At 41.3% G+C, this 17,680-nt stretch overlaps 2 protein-coding genes across 3 annotated transcripts in view; one reads left to right on the forward strand and one right to left on the reverse strand.

Annotated features, from left to right (window-relative positions):
- Nucleotides 1-17,680, forward strand: part of LOC136427207 (arrestin domain-containing protein 3-like) — a 65,468-nt gene that overhangs the window by 19,746 nt on the left and 28,042 nt on the right. The window lies entirely within an intron of this gene.
- LOC136427202 (asparagine--tRNA ligase, cytoplasmic-like) lies at nucleotides 475-17,553 on the reverse strand. 2 transcript variants are annotated; one of them, XM_066415976.1, is made up of 20 exons: nucleotides 17,377-17,553; nucleotides 16,137-16,219; nucleotides 15,938-16,003; nucleotides 15,451-15,543; nucleotides 14,637-14,726; nucleotides 14,191-14,269; nucleotides 13,716-13,786; nucleotides 13,451-13,537; nucleotides 12,938-13,024; nucleotides 9,182-9,238; nucleotides 8,703-8,780; nucleotides 8,339-8,416; nucleotides 7,653-7,774; nucleotides 5,296-5,431; nucleotides 4,448-4,561; nucleotides 3,840-3,887; nucleotides 3,525-3,608; nucleotides 2,991-3,122; nucleotides 2,604-2,699; nucleotides 475-2,039 (listed from the first exon to the last, which is right to left on the reverse strand). In XM_066415976.1, exons 1-20 carry the CDS (start codon nucleotides 17,414-17,416, stop codon nucleotides 2,004-2,006), a joined length of 1,677 nt encoding a protein of 558 aa, XP_066272073.1. In that variant the 5' UTR covers nucleotides 17,417-17,553; the 3' UTR covers nucleotides 475-2,003. The 2 variants fall into 2 exon arrangements, with proteins under 2 accessions (XP_066272073.1, XP_066272072.1); XM_066415975.1 differs by lacking the exon at nucleotides 475-2,039 and having other exon boundaries at nucleotides 2,046-2,699; nucleotides 17,377-17,552.

The following is a 17,680-nucleotide window of genomic DNA, read 5'->3' on the forward strand; positions in this document are numbered from 1 at the left end:
TTGCATGACAATGTTCCGCTAATAATACGGTGCAATGTTTAGTAAAGTTTGGCAGATAGATTTGACTATATATTTAGATGCAACAGCTCACAGTGTCAAAATAGGCAAATATATAAAAGATTGTTTTGTTATTAGAAAAAATAATGATCCTCATAATTAGCCCATCTTTAATCATTTAAAAACTAAGATAGTCATTGTGTTGTAGTGAATAGTTTTATTCCATACTTATGTCTTGTTCTATGTTAACTGCTATTGCCATACTTTGTACCTGCTACAATAGTCGTGCAATAAAGTTCTACATGAAATATTGTGCAAATATGTGTCTCTTTTACATATTAGCTATCTGTATTAGTGAAACATCGGGTCAAGATACAATTTTACATACCTCTATTGGTCTACTTGGCAGGATGAAAAGGCAAGTGACAAATATCAGGACTGACTGAAGAATTGCACCAAATTCAAGCACAGTATAGATTCAACATAATGCAAATTCTGTTTTATTCCCATTGTGGCACAGTTCATCATCACAGTACATTTTATACCATTTTGTGCAACATCGTTTTAACATTTTCCCTAGAAGGTGGCAAGGTATACATCGAACTTTTCTCTAGCATGCATATAACATTATTTAATATTTCATAGCCATGATTAGTACAAAAAAATTTAGCTTCACCACTAACGCAATAATTCAATTGCTAAAACACCATTTCCAAGGGTAATACGTTTGACCTAAACTTAACATTTGTGTTTAAGTGGATTGGGATAATTGGAATCTATCTACTTAGTATTCATTTAGTGAAGCACAGATAATGTACATGTACATTGTAATTTGTATCTAATATCAATGCATTGTGCAATGACTGAAGATACAAATCAAGTTTTGTATCAAAAGACATAAGTTGATCAATCATATAAAACACAAACAAGAATGAATCAATATTGACATTAGTGTACAGAATGCATATATCTCTTGACCATCACACTCAAACAAATTTCTGTTTGGAGTTGCATTTCGCATACATGTAAATCTTTAATGGTTATAGTAAGGTTTTGAACAGGTTTCATTTAGCCAATATTTCAGCTTTTCCTACTTTGCAGCAGGTAGTTTGCTATTTAAACATACTGATTAGAGAAAACTATTTCTCTATCTAGGTCCCAAAATTTCTCCTACAAGCTCTGTAATACACATCTAGGGTTTGAAAGGTAACATGGATCACTTAAATCTTTGTACTAGTACTGTAGCCCGGACAAATTCACATGCATGCTATCAATATTGTATTATTTCCAAAATGCATATTTTTGGAATCCCTTAGACATGGCATTGTCAGATCTATTATGAGAAAAAAACTGTTTTCCAACTCAAAGAATTGACTCCCTGGAATTTTCGGGACAGAATTTACTTCAGACAAACTTTGACCAGTGCTGACCTCACACTTGCGTAAAAAGCATGTGTCTACAGCGTTTTAGGTCAGATAGCTGAAGAAGGCCAAGTGAGTCAATTCTTTGAGTAGGAGAACAAGTCTATTTCTCATTATGTAATTTATCAACTCTGGTGAACTCTCATGCTAGATGTCAGATCTACATCTGCTCGAGAAGATGTCAAAGGAGAACATGTCCCTATAAAACTGTGGCTGACATCTCTCAATATTAATGAAGCAAGGGTACGGGGCAGACATCATCGATGTGGTGAATTCCTAACTGTAACTGTAGCCCAAACAAATTTACATGCATGCTAGCTATCATGTATCATTTTCAAATGCATATTTTTGGAATTCCTTAGACATGGCAACTGTCTGGTGAACAGGTCTTAATAAAGCAGGCGTGAGTTTTCTAAGGCCGACATCTCTCGATGAAGCGGGGGTACAGGCAGACGTCACCCATATGGTGAACTGTAACTGTAGCTAAAACAAATTCACATGCATGCTATCATTTTCAAAATTGAAATGCATATTTTTGGAATTCCTTCGACATGGACATGTCTTAATAAAGCAGGCGTGAGTTTTCTAAGGCCGGCATCTCTCAATGAAGCGGGGGTACAGGCAGACGTCACGGATGTGGTGAATTCCTAACTGTAACTGTAGCTCAAACAAATTTACATGCATGCTAGCTATAATGTATCATTTTGAAATGCATATTTTTGGAATTTTTTAGAAATGGCATTGTCACAACAGCCTGAGGTGGACAGGTCTTAAAAGAACCAAAGCAATATCAGGGCCCGAAAATCGGATTTTGAAAGTCAATTTATTTGATTAGTCAGTTCTATACATGATTAGTTCAAATAAACAACACTATCACAATACATAGCGACGTCCATCATGCAAAAATTATGGCGTCATTGTGATCATCATTACCAGGGTTTTTGTAGGCTTGTGAAACTAAGGGAATCATAGAACGGCACATTTTTGCACGGTTCTAAAATGCTCAGAGTAAGAAGTTATTACGCTAATGTGCTGAATAGTGTTAGTCAATGTCACTACCATCAAGATTCCAGCATTTTTTTGTTTCTAATTTTTGGCCCTAATATTGCTTTGGTTGCCTTTAATAAAGCAGGGCCTGGCATGCATTTTCTAAGGCCGGCATCTCTCGATGAAGCGCGGGTACAGGCAGACGTCACGGATGTGGTGAATCCCCATCATCCAGCAGAGGAACCTCTCCAGACCCAGCCCATAGCCGCCATGGGGACAGGTGCCGAACTTTCTCTGTGGAGGAAAAAGAGGAGATGTTTGTTTATTTGTTTATCGGTTATCAGTCTGAGAGTACTGTACATACTACATATAGCATCAAGCACAGAAACAAATGTTCTCTGTGGGAGGAAGGAGATGTTTCAGATTTGTTTGTTTTTACCAGAAACAATAACAATTTCATACAATTTCAAGAAATACATACAGACCCCATAGATACTTAACCAATAACAATCTACAAACATAACCATTGACTTCATATGAAATGTTGCAACTAATGAAACATATGCAATAAGACGACACACATACCTGGTCCGTGTACCAGTAGTAGGGTGTGGGGTCGATGCCTTCTCTCTTGTACCCCTCCAACAGTTCATCATAGTCCCAGATCCTCATGGACCCACCCACAATCTCTCCCACACCAGGCATCAACAGGTCAACCTGCGACATCAAAAAATAGTTTGACTTCTATATCAAATCTGAAATATATTTTGAACAAAGTGTCAAAGTCATATGACATTGTGGTTAAATACTTACATGAAAAAAACATGCGGCTGCACACTTGAATTTCCTGTACTTACAAACATATTTACAACTTTTAGAAAATACTTATAATAAGCACAAGTGGGGTAAACTTTGATTTTGAGAATATTGGCTACTAAGGTATATCTAAATAAAGACTAATTATAGTATGTAATCATTTGTGATCGAACACAATACATGGTACCTTGACCAATGAAATTTGTTAGCTCACAATTTTTTCCCTTAAAAATGTGGCAACAAAAAAAATCTACACACTGAATGTTTGTAACTACCAAAGAGAACATGACACAAAAGACGTACAGATTCTGTGAGACGTCTGTCCTCCTCACACCGCTGCATGTAGAAGGACTTGATCTCAGCTGGGAAGCGACAGAGCAGGATGGGCTGCAACAAAGAAAACAGATATAACTTATTATCATAATAGAGGTATATATCAAACTTTCAAAGGCTATATATAACCAAAAAATTTAGCATGTAAAAGAAAATAAACTATTGTAAGCTACTGTATAAATGTATCTTAAACTATGTCATTAACTTAGTCTAGGCAAAACCCGAAAGATGATGATATGTTTTAAACATTTACAAACAGTAATATGCTCATTAAAGAAACCTTACCTCATTTATTTTATCAGTCATCTTCCTCTCTGGCATCTCAGGAATGTCCTGAAGAACAAATAAAAATCATTATCATTTAATGAAGTCTCAAACATTTAAGGCCACATTTTCTCAGTAACTATTCTGAGGACTTCAAATCTTTATACCTCACTGACAGTGTGTTTCTGTGGTATCTGTATAACCAGTGATGTAACCGCCCTTCGGCGTAACACACCTGCTTTGCAGGCTTACAGCGCAGCAGCAGCTGGTTATATTACACCGAATGTTTAACCTGTCACACCTTACCCTTACAAATCTAACTGTATTAGCACTGTTTAAAGTTCCAGGGAAAAACAACTTTTTGAACACTTCAATTCTGGGTTGATAACTGTTACAGAAATCTTTATTGACACAACAAAAGTACAGCGACTTCCGTATGGTCTTCTACAACTAAACATGCAAACAACAACAATGGGATACAAAATAATTAACCTACGTACAAGTATCAAGTATATGAATACTTGTCTCAGTCACCATTCTGGAAACTTCAGACCTTTGCTTTACAGTGTTCCTGAGATATATGATATGAAAGAATATCATGTTGTATTTGTATTATGCCAGACACTTGCCTCTCCAAACTCATAGTAGGTGTCATCATCCTTCTTGATGTCATTTTCCTTCAGGTACTTGATGGCATCTGCATAGTTCATCCGCCTGAACGGACGCTTCGGGGCCTGGAAGTCCTGCAAATCATGCGAAGAGAAGACTTCAAGCTTCCACCTTTAGTACGGGTTTTATCATTGCCTTTGCACCAAAAGGTTATAATCTAAGCTGAAACATAAGCTAAGCCATCCTGTTCTAATCATAGCTTCATTCTGTTGATTTTCAAAGTTAGCGTATTTCTTCCAATATTTCCCAGCCAATTTAAGCCTGTAATTTTGTTCAAAACTCAAGATTTCATTGATTGTTCAAGATGTAAAGCTGAAGTTGCAGGAAAGGACTTTCATTTGTGTACTGAAAAGGCAAATTGCAACAGCTCTCCTCTTGACCAGCACACCCCCTCCAAACCTTCCTGCAGTATGAATCCTGTGCTTGGCACCCTCCCCCCATCCTGGTCTATATATTGTATATCACTGCCCAGATGGGCTAAATGCACAGATGACCACACATAACAAGCAAAATGTAAAACATGAAATTGATAAAATGCTATATTCTAACATTGAAAGGTAAAAAAACAAACAAAACTGTGGACTATTGTTAAACTAATTATAATGTTGATCACCTAATAGTTTCTTCTCTCTTTCTGAAATACTTGGAAATATAACTACATACTTTGTCCATTATATGTTCATTCTTACATGACATAAGGTATATTAGAGTGTCCTGCTTTTACATTTTTGTCCATTTCTTGTCTAATTCTATTGTCTTAAACAGCAATAATACAGATTGCAATAACAGGTAAAACGTCTTTCCTTACCGGGTTGACCTCCTTGAGCAGGTTGCCGAAGGGAGACTTGATAACCCGGTCCACAGTGTCACACACCAGGTCCTCCACTCGGTCCAGCAGGTCATCAAAACTGATGAAGGGACACTCCGCCTCTATATGGGTGTACCTGTGGGTTAGAGAGGGACAATATGTCTCAATATGTGTGTATCCATGGGTTAGGGAGGGACACTCCGCCTCTATATGGGTGTACCTGTGGGTTAGAGAGGGACAATATGTCTCAATATGTGTGTATCCATGGGTTAGGGAGGGACACCCAGCCTCTATATGGGTGTACCTGTGGGTTAGAGGGGGACAATATGTCTCAATATGTGTGTATCCATGGGTTAGGGAGGGACACCCAGCCTCTATATGGGTGTACCTGTGGGTTAGAGGGGGACAATATGTCTCAATATGTGTGTATCCATGGGTTAGGGAGGGACACTCTGCCTCTGTATGGGTGTACCTGTGGGTTAGAGAGGGACAATATGTCTCAATATGTGTGTATCCGTGGGTTAGGGAGGGACACTCTGCCTCTATATGGGTGTACCTGTGGGTTATAGAGGGACAATATGTTTCACTATGTGTGTATCTGTGGGTTATGAAGGGACACTCTGCCTCTATATGGGTGTACCTGTGGGTTAGAGAGGGACATTATGTTTCACTATGTGTGTATCTGTGGGTTATGAAGGGACACTCTGCCTCTATATGGGTGTACCTGTGGGTTAGAGAGGGACATTATGTTTCACTATGTGTGTATCTGTGGGTTATGAAGGGACACTCTGCCTCTATATGGGTGTACCTGGGGGTTATAGAGGGACATTATGTTTCACTATGTGTGTATCTGTGGGTTATGAAGGGACACTCCGCCTCTATATGGGTGTACCTGTGGGTTAGAGAGGGACATTATGTCTCAGTATGTATTTATCTGTGGGTTATGAAGGGACACTCTGCCTCTATATGGGTGTACCTGTGGGTTAGGGAGGGACAATATGTCTCAATATGTGTGTATCTGTGGGTTAGGGAGGGACACTCAGCCTCTATATGGGTGTACCTGTGGGTTAGGGAGGGACAATATGTGTCAATATGGGTACCGGTGTATCTGTGGGTTAGGGAGGGACACTCAGCCTCTATATGGGTGTACCTGTGGGTTAGGGAGGGACAATATGTCTCAATATGTGTGTATCTGTGGGTTATGGAGGGACACTCTGCCTCTATATGGGTGTACCTGTGGGTTAGGGAGGGACAATATGTGTCAATATGGGTACCGGTGTATCTGTGGGTTAGGGAGGGACACTCAGCCTCTATATGGGTGTACCTGTGGGTTAGGGAGGGACAATATGTCTCAATATGTGTGTATCTGTGGGTTATGGAGGGACACTCTGCCTCTATATGGGTGTACCTGTGGGTTAGGGAGGGACAATATGTCTCAATATGTGTGTATCTGTGGGTTAGGGAGGGACAATCCGAATCTATATGGGTGTACCTGTGGGTTAGGGAGGGACAATATGTCTCAATATGTGTGTATCTGTGGGTTATGGAGGGACACTCTGCCTCTATATGGGTGTACCTGTGGGTTAGGGAGGGACAATATGTCTCAATATGTGTGTATCTGTTGGTTAGGGAGGGACACTCAGCCTCTATATGGGTGTACCTGTGGGTTAGGGAGGGACAATATGTCTCAATATGTGTGTATCTGTGGGTTAGGGAGGGACACTCAGCCTCTATATGGGTGTACCTGTGGGTTAGAAAGGGACAATATGTCTCAATATGTGTGTATCTGTGGGTTAGGGAGTGACAATCCGAATCTATATGGGTGTACCTGTAGGTTAAAGGGGGACAATCTACCTTAATATGGGTGTCTCTGGTACAAGCAATCAACATTGTAGTGTCACCTACATGTACAGCTTGGACTTTAAACTGCATGTTACAAAGATCTTGTAATCTTCCATTAGGTCAAAGTAGAACAAACACGAGCCAGTTGGTCACACAGAAAACTACAATCAATCTATTGGCATGAAAATTTCATTTAAGTTTGTAGACGATGTTAGGAGAAAGGACTAAACTTGATTCCAACACAACATACGAGACTAGCCAAATTATTGACCTGAACAAAAGCAGGTCAAAAATTTTGAGTCTAAACATACAGTTGGAATCAAGTTTATTCCTTCTTTTCAATACAATCAACCTAAGCAAGATCCTTTAGCTACAAACTGAGGAAAAACATTTTCCTGTCAAGTACATACTTCTACGACACTTCTCGCTGCTGCTTAACCCTATATACAATATATATTCCGTGCCAAAAGGCTACTTCAGCAAGGGAGAAGTTAGACCATTGAGACTGTACTTACTCTGCCAGATGTCTACGTGTACGGGACAGTTCTGCTCGGTAGGACTCAGCAATACAGAAGACATCTCCCATGGAGGGCAGACAGGTCTCCAGGTACAGCTGGGACGACTGGGTCAGGTACGCCTGGAAAATACAAATATAGAAGTCAGCAAAGAACAGTTGTACTACCCCAAACATAGTTACACAAGCAACTGGATAAAGTTTGGAAACAGTCAGACGTTTCAGACAGCGTCCGCTGTCTTTCGTCACTGATTGTTTCAAAATTTTATCCAGTTGCTTGAGTAACTATGTTTGGCGTATCTTACTACCTGGATGTCTAACCTTCATCAACGTAACAGTTGTACTAGATTAATATATTTGGCAGTCGACTTCCAAGTACATTTGCATGTTAACATAAAATCTGTTGACAGTTACTAGTACATTAAAATCAATACTTAGTTAATACATAATATCAAGATTACAGACAATCACACATATTACAAGTGTACAAACATGTCAAAAGCAGCTAAAAACGACTTATTCAGTTATCACTAAGTCTTCCAAAAGCAAGTTAGGTAAAGTTGAAGCCTACTACAATTACATAATACTAGTACAGGTTTAACTCAATACAAGGTTCAATGTACATGTATGGTACATGTAAGAGTCCGGCAACAAAATTCCCCTTTTCAAAGCTGTTTAAACTCCTACCTGTTCTCCAAAGTAGTCCAGAGTGAAGAGCGTTGAGCCACCTTCAACTTGGGTCTGCACTAGGGTGGGAGGAGTCACCTATTGAAGAGAAAAGACTTATAAACTTAAATCCTTGTGAAGCATTAAAGAATATTTTCTCCATTTTTCAGCTAGATCCGAAATAGACAAGATCCTACTGTCAAAGTACAATCAAAGTAAAGATATCATAACTACAAAAGTTTACACTTAACAAATGAAAAATAGAAATGAACACAAGATTATAGCTATTCCTTAAGTATGTCAAAATGAATCTGTCAAAACTACAAACATATTTATACATTAATTTTACCAAATAAAAAATAGGAAGGAACACTTAAAGCCATACCTCACAGTAGCCCCTGTTGAAGTAGTGTTCCCTGAAGCACTGCATGACCACTGAGCGCATCTTCATCACTTTAGACATCTGTAACAGTGAAACAAGACATTCTTCACAACAACATATCAACCATGGAAGGCCTTTTCAGCACCAAGGACATTCTCAGCAAGGCACTCTTAACAACACTATAGCAACCATGGAGAACATCTTCAGCACCAAGGACATCTACAGCAAGGCACTCATAACAACAACATAGCAGCCATGGAGGGCACCTTCAGCACCAAGGACATCTAGAGCAAGGCACTCTTAACAACACATCTTTACTTACAATTACACAAGTTGAATTATCTTTGCCCTGTGTACTTACAGTATGTGACTAGTGTACAGCTAGATTACAGATATCTCCAAGATGCTTTCATCAATACCCCACCCAGGAGGTCGTTTTTTTACTTCAAGCAAAGAAAAGAGATGAATATACATGTACTTACGTTTTCTCCTCTGATCATCATATGCCTGTTGTCTAACTGCACATCAACATGGGATTCCTGAAATGGAAGATACCAGTATTTCAATTGAAATGCCATACCTATCAACGTCTGCTAACTCTTTGAAAAACACACTGCTAGCACTTTAAAAGTTCTGTTTCTGTCCATCCGTAACATCTTCTCTTCTCTTGGGCCTGTCGCCCATCCTTGGGCATAGGCCACGGACGAGATGCCTCCATCCTTTGCGGTCCTGGGCCCTCTCTATCAGCTGCTCCCATGTGTGACCGGATGCCTTCACATCGGCCACTAGGTCCCTCCTCCATGTGTTCCTTGGCCTCCCCCTCTTCCGCTTCCCTGGGGGGTTCCATGTGAAGGCCTCCCTCGTGGTACTCGATGCTGGCTTCCGCAGTGTATGTCCAATCCAGGTCCATCTCTTGTGCAGGATGTCGGTTGCCACTGGTCCCTGCCCGGTGCGTTGCCATAGGTCTTCATTTCTGATGGTACTGGGCCAGTAGATTTTGAGAATCTTCCTGAGGCAGGTATTTATGAAGGCTTGAATCTTCTTTGTTGTGCTGGTTGTCGTTCGCCAGGTCTCTGCACCATACAGTAGAACGGGTTTGACCATGGTGTTGAACATCCGGATCTTGGTACTGGAGGTCAGTTCTGATGATCTCCAGACTTTGTCCAGCTGCTGGAATGCTGATCTTGCTTTTCCTATCCGTGCCTTCACATCTGCATCTGTTCCACCCTGTTTGTCAATGACACTACCTAGGTATGTGAACTTGGCTACTTCTTCTAGTGGTTCTCCTGCAAGAGTAATGGGAGTACTGCAGTCTGTGTTGACTTTCAGGATCTTTGTCTTTCCCCTGTGGATCTTGAGGCCCAGGCAGGCAGAGTTTGTGTCAATTGTAGATGTTTTCTCTTGCATCTGTTGCTGTTTATGGGCCAAAAGGGCCAGGTCGTCTGCAAAATCCAGGTCGTCCAACCATTTCCCAGCTGACCATTTGATGCCATTTTCCCTGCCATCAGTGGACGTCTTCAGTCGATGGCCAAGAGAAACAGGAATGGGGACAGCAGGCATCCTTGCCTCACCCCCGTCCGCACATGAAAGGCATCTGTGAGTTGTTGGCCGTGGATTACCCTGCACGTCATCCCTTCATAGGAGTTCTTGATAAGGTTGGTGATCTTTACAGGTATGCCATAGTGCCGCAGTAGCTTCCATAGTGCCGGTCTGTCCAGACTGTCGAAAGCTTTCTCATAATCAATAAAGTTGATGTAGAGAGGTGAGCTCCATTCTATGGACTGCTCCAGGATGATTCTGAGTGTGGTGATCTGGTCCGTGCAGGATCTATTTTTCCGGAAACCAGCCTGTTGGTCCCGGAGGTGTGGGTCCACGGCATCTCTCATCCTGTTCAGGAGGACTCTGTTGAAGACCTTGCTTGGTACTGAGAGGAGTGTGATTCCCCTGTAGTTGGCGCAGGAGCTAAGGTCACCCTTTTTTGGTAGTTTGATGATGTACCCCTCTTTCCACTCTTGTGGGATTTCTTCCTTCTCCCATATGTTCTGGAACAGTGGGTAGAACATTTCCACACTAGTCTCCATGTCTGCCTTCAGCGCCTCTGCAGGTATATTGTCTGGGCCTGTCACCTTCCCGTTCTTAAGCTGCATCACAGCTCTCCGGATCTCTTCCTTGTATGGCGGGCCACATTCAATTCCCAGGTCACTATCAGCTTGGTGGATATCTGCCGTTTCCCTTGGGGCTGGTCTGTTCAGTAGGTTTTCAAAGTACTCTGCCCATCTCTGCTTCTGACCTTCCATGTCTGGGATGACATTCCCATCGCTGTCCTTCACTGGTCTGTCTGACTGGGTGTGTTTACCGGAGAGTTTCTTAATGGTAGCGTACAGCTCCCTCATGTTGCCATGGCGGACTGCGTCCTCTGCTTCTACTGCTAGTGACTCCATGTGGTTCTTCTTGTCTGCTCTTATATGCCTCTTTACTGCCCTGTGTGCTTCTGCATATTCCTCGTGTGCTTTGGCTTTTTCTGTTCTTGTGCGGCTGTTGTTAATTGCTGTTTTCTTCTTTTTCCTCTCCGCCACTTTTTCCAGAGTCTCCGCTGAGATCCACTCCTTGTTCCTTTGCCTGTTCGTGCCCAGTACTTCCTGGCATGTGGTTGTTATTGCTTCCTTAATCCCCTGCCACTTCTCCTCTATGGGGTCTTCAGTGGAGTCTTCTACAGTGGTTTCTAGGTCTTGCAGGGCCTGGAACCTGTTGTGCAGTGTGATCCTGAATTCTTCCAGTCTTTCTGCCTCCTTCAGGACTGAAGTGTTGTACCTTTTGCGGTTCTGACTAGTGTCACCTGTCCAGTTTTTCCTAAGTTTCAGCCTTAGGGTTGTGGTCAATAGATGGTGGTCTGAAGAGACGTCGGCTCCACGCTTGACCCTTACGTCTTGGAGGGATCGTCTGAACTTTCTCCCTATACATATATGGTCAATCTGGTTTTCTGTGAACATGTCTGGTGACGTCCAAGTGGCATTATGTATCCTTTTGTGTTGGAACATGCTCCCGCCAATGACTAGGTTGCTTGCAGCGCACATGTTAGCAAACCTCTCCCCATTGTCATTCATTTCACCTAGACCGTGTTTCCCCATGATCTGCTCGTAGCCCTGGTTGTTACTTCCTATCTTGGCATTTAAGTCCCCCATGGTGAGGACAATGTTACGCCTTGGCCTGTTCTGGATGATTGTCAGCAGTCTGTTGTAGAACTCCTCTTTGGCCTCCTCCTCACTGTCGTTTGTTGGAGCATAGCATTGGATGATGTCCATGTTAATCCTCTTTCTCTCCGTACTGAAGCTTGCAGTTAGGATCCTCGGTCCGTGGGCCTCCCAGCCAATGAGGGCTTTCTGGGCTGTCTTGGACAACATTAAGGCCACTCCTTGTGTGTGGTGGGCATTTTCCTCTTCATGACCTGAGTAAAGCAGTAGTTCCCCCGTGTTTAGCTTCAGCTGTCCCGAGCCTGTCCACCTTGTCTCACTGATTCCAAGTACCTCAAGCTTGTAGTTTCTCATCTCTGCTGCTACCTGTGCTGTTTTACCTGCCTCGTACATAGTTCGAACGTTCCATGTGCCCAACATGGTATTGGTCCTGGTCGATATGATGGTTGTCGGCCTAGTAGCTTCCAAGTTTGTCTGGCTTTCACTACTCGGTGTCATGTGTCCTCCGTCCGGAGGACCATCTACTCCCAGGTCCGGGTAAATAGAGTTTCTAGTCCGTGCTTCGCTAGCGGTTTTCAAGTTTTTGTGGTGAGGGGGTGCTGACCCTTCGACCAACCCTATCTATTTTGTATCACGCTCCAATAAGGAAGAGCGGTAGATGGAAAGGTTGCGGGTGCTATTGGCCAGCTGCAGCTCCCCTGGGAACCGTCCCACCATGGTTGAACCTGCCAGGGGCGAGGGGAGCGCTACAGGTAGACCTGCGAGTTCTCCTCCCCACCCCCGGTGGTATCGCAACCCAGCGTCATTGCAGCAGCCGTTGCATCCGTAACATAGGAACAAACAAAAAGCTAACTAGTGTCTTCTACTGTACATTCATTTACTTTCTCAGTGTTTTATTTTGTAGTAGAAGGGAAAAGGAGTTTTTGCGATGTTCTAAGTTTGAGGTTGAAACAACTCTGTAGTACAGAGTAAAAAAATCTTTGCGGTGGAGAGGTCACTGCGAAAACAGTAAAAACAATTTCCAGATGTACAGTATTTCCCACGTACCTCGTTGATGAGGTTATCCGCTCCTCCAGGGGGGGCTAGACCAATCAGCTCCCAGTAATCTGCATGGAGTTCATGACCTCCCGGAGCCTAGGGAGAAAAGTCAAAGGTCAACTCATCTTTTGTCAGCATAGTCCGATTCATATTCTGATTTGATACACTCACACACTCACTCACTCACTATCATATGATTTATCATCTTTATGACACTTTTATGAAAAATGTCTGACAAAATTGAGCAGCATTTCATTCTCTCTAAAGCGATTTCATGAATATAAAATGTGTCACTTCCATCATCATCATTATTTGAGGTGAGTTATTACAGGTGTTCTACTATGTTCAGTCCCCTTTCCATTGTTTTCAAGTCCTGGGCACACACCCTGGCATCCAAACAAAGTTACCTGTGCATTTCCCTTTTCAAGTTAATTTTTCTATATCCTTTGATATATTGTTTTCCTTAAGTAAGAGTAAGAATCTTGTGACTGCTAATACTTATGCCCAGAGCACCGTCCTCACCTCTTTCCCAGCTGGCACCTCCTTGATGATCCCATAAATACAGACAGTAGACTCAGTGGAGAGTACCAGGGCATTATAGGTTTGACACTGGGGAAATATGATGACGTGTTCTTAAGAAGTGCAAACCAAAGAAATGGACATGAAATAAGTAAAAAAGCAGTCTGGATTATCAAAATATGAAATTGATGTTTTATTTCAACCGGTACCAACACACAAATAGAAGAAGAAAAAAACACAGAATATATATTTCCTCACAAATGCTCACCAGAGTATCGTTGAGAACACACTGAAGGAAGCCAGTCCCATCTCTCAGCACTATGAACATCAGGTTTTTACCTACAAACAATGAGAAAAATCTTCACCATAACTTTACTTCAAACATTCTTACCACCACCAAGATTCTTGTACTTAAGTTAAGAATAGACAAGAAAGTCAGCATGATTTTTAAAAAATGCCAAAACCAGTTGATGCAAATTCATTTATTTTCCAGGTACTAAATTTTGCATTACGAAGAGAACGGGGTTCCACATTTGAAACAATGCAGTCCTGATTTCGCAGTAAGAGGACACCCAAGAAAATGCGGAAATGAAACCATCGTAAACGTTTAATTTCAAGACTTACGGTACTTCGTTTATCAAAGAAAGCTCATTGTCCCCTCAAAGATCAGTGCTTAGGAAAACAAGTGGCAGTTGTAAAGATATTTACCTTATATAAATGCACTTTCAAGTGAAGATATTTACCTTGTCTACGGATGCGGTGGCACCAGGCCTTCACCTTTACCCGGGTGTCACGGTTGGCTGTCGAATCCAAAATCTTGATCTACAACAGCAGAAAGAAAGTTTGAGCGCTTTAACACAAGGAAGCACAATGCAGTGTAAAAGGTAACTAGTCTTCCTAATAGTTATATGTTGCTTCAAACTAGCCTGACTAAATCATGCTCCTTGCAGCCTGTCCAATGAATCAGCCTCTTTATTAGCCCCTGGCTGTGAGTGAGATATTGTATAACACTGGCTAGCTTTAAACAAGCAATGTGCAGAATTAAGAGCTGCCCCAGCCACACACACAGTTTGTTTGTTCGTTCAGACCCTTGTAGTGTAGCCCTTCACCTACTCACCTTAAGTATACATTGAAACATCAAGATATGGGATGATGCAAAGTAAAACTGTATCTAATATTAAAAACATACCCCCTTGGCTGCAGGCAGGCTGGTGTCCTGTGAGATGGTCACCTGTTTGGCCGCCTCCAGATTCTCCTCACGGCGTTTGGCATCCTCAGCCTGAACACAAGAGTAAGGGTTTATATACATGTACTTGAATATAGGGTTAATGCACATTCAAGGAGGCACGTTTATAAACCTTCTTGGTACATCCAAGTCTTCACTTGCCAAGTTAAGAATGTATTGAATCATATGCAATGCTCGGACATGAGCCAACCCCGATGCTAAAGTTTGACTGGACACAGGAGTGCAGGCTTTATATACCAGGCATGTTCTTGAATATATTGTAATGCACATTCAAGGAGGCCTGTTTTTAAACCCCTTAAACATTCACGTCTTCACTTGCCAAGTTAATAATGTATTGAATCATATGCTAACTTCTGACTGTTGATAACGTTGATACTGTTGTTTAATCACTCTGTGACACTTAAAGTTTTTTCCTTGTTTTTTTCTAAAAACATTTCTTTTATCGTTTTCTTTCACTATTGATTCAGTTCTACAATGGGGAAAGCAAAATTGAAATTCTTTTTGCTCTTATTCTTAATTCCTTCTTTTTTCACTTCTTTACAAAGACTTTGTCTTTTCTGGACCTTACTATCTATAGCTAGTAGATAATGACTATAAAGTATTGGCTACACTATATGATGTTGGATTTAAAACAATTAAGGAAATAGAAATAGCGGCGCGGCACAGAGCTGAAGTCTCTGGAGAAGCACCATTTTCCGACCTATACAACACTGATGTTGTGGGAGGATCTAAGGTCTATGGTGTTGTTCAGTCGTACCTCCTTCTTCTCCTTGTCTGCAGCCTTGTGCTGTTCTCTCTGCCAGATCTTCTTCTGCTTCTTCAGCTGGGCCTGAGACACGGGCTCCCATCTCTGGGGCAGAAACATGGAAAACTCATACATGACTCATCATGGCTCCTTATCATGTGGGGGCTTCAACCTTTTGTCTTCCACTGTTTCCAAAAAAAGAAGTCAACCCTATAGGCTATAGCCTAACACAGGCTCCCATCTCTGGGACAGAAACATGGAACGGTCATTGTATCACTTAGCATGGACTCCAGCCTTGTTAGCTTTGTTCCACTTCCGAAGGTGGTTACCATGCAACCTTCCAAATTGAGAATTTAAGATCTTTAGAATTAGCATTTTAATCAGAGTAGTCCTATGTTAAATGTAAATTTGTTTCTCGTTGTTAGTTTTTTACCTGAGATTGTTACATTGTACTTGCTGCTAAATAGCCTCTGGGCAAGTATTTGCAATAATTTCTTACCTGTCCCTCCTTCTTCCCATCTACCAAGATGGCAGGGAAGGGCTCTTTTCCTGCATGTCTGATGGCCTATGGTAAAAACAACATTTTTCCTTAAAATTAGCTGTTATAAACAATTGTCAATATGGAGAACAAAGGTGAGACAAAAATACAAATCGATGGGAATACAGATTTTTTCATCCTGTATGTACTACAAATATACCTGTAAGACAGTCTTGAAGGGTTTTCCCTGGGTGCCATCACCAGAATCATCATTACCCTCCTTCTCAGAGGTGTACAGTTCACCTGTGGACATGAGGTACGTTGTACAAATGCACATTACTATGCAATACCAATGAATACCTAAATGTCACTCAGAGTCATACCGTATGGTTTATTGATTCAGACCACTAAAATATATCCGAATTTCTCTAAGCTTTTAACTACCAAAAACCCACAAATTATAGAAAAGGTGGGACATTACGTCTTCCATTGCTTACAAAAGAGAAGTCAAACCCTTCACTACTAGTAGTCACTAGTTATAGACGATTACTTTTGTATAGTCTAGTCTAGTCTAGCCTCTTTTATACCTATTTTTCACCCTGTTACATGCATTTTATGTATGTTGTGTGCAATTAGCCCTCGGGCAGGAATTTGCAATAAACTTAATAATTGATCACGGCAGAATCTGTCCCTTTAGCAATGGCCTCTGCTACAATCTCAGCTACCTTGGGTTCTTAAGAATCTATCTTTTGTGACATTAGTATTGAAATTGATGTAAGTTTGCGAGGGATTACATGTAATTGCGCTGTGCAGTTGGTGAAAGGCATTCGCGGTCCTTAATTGAAACAGTAACTTATTGCAAGACAGAACATATGTTACAGCATGAAGTTTTCAGTGAGAGGTTGCTGCAAAAACTGCAAACATAAAACCATTGAAAGTATTTCAGCATTTACAGTATACTAAGCCAATAGGCAATACTCTCAGAGATATGAGGCTGGACAGTAAGATTAAGAAAGAAGTACCATTTAGTTTGTGGCAACCTTCATACACATAGCTGAATATGCCAGTGTAGAAGATCCCATCCGTTGATAACATTTGAAATGTAAGTTAAATGTCACAACCAACCAGACTGTCTACTACTAAACACGCACATGGGACACCCCTGTGTCTCTTTTGAACACGCCCAATTCTTTGAAAAAGAGGGGGGAGCTGGGAGGGAGTTAAGTAAAAAATTGTAATACTAATTAAGTAGCCTATTGTACATTCAGAAACCTTAACACTTGTATTTTCCTCAAGTGTATCTTTTCTTCTTTTTTCCTGCTGTCTTGCCCCTATTCTTTTTCTTTTTTCTGAAACAGTCCTCGCCTCTTATCTTGCAGACTGTTCTATCCTGAGGGAGTATTTTAAAACAGACACAACTTCACTGCAAAATTGTGGTCAGAAAAAGAAGACCAACTCACCGATGGTCATGTTCTGTGCATGCTCGGCCATATCTTCCATCGTTGTGGTACTACTAGGTCGGTTGCTGTGCCTTTAAATACCACAAATATTGCATAAAATTGCCGCAGATTCCTACTGTTCTTGCATCACCCTTACCATGTGGCAAAAGTGCAAAGACCGGTGTCTGGCAGTAACAGTGCAGAAATATTCGAAACACAAATTGTACTGTCAGTTTTTCCCTACTTGATTAGATATTTAGACTTAAAATATTACAACAAAGATTTCATTGATATAAAAAAGTTTTTTACATCATTTTTTAGACGA

Source organism: Branchiostoma lanceolatum, chromosome 2, assembly GCF_035083965.1.
Source record: "Branchiostoma lanceolatum isolate klBraLanc5 chromosome 2, klBraLanc5.hap2, whole genome shotgun sequence".
NCBI lineage: Eukaryota > Metazoa > Chordata > Leptocardii > Amphioxiformes > Branchiostomatidae > Branchiostoma > Branchiostoma lanceolatum.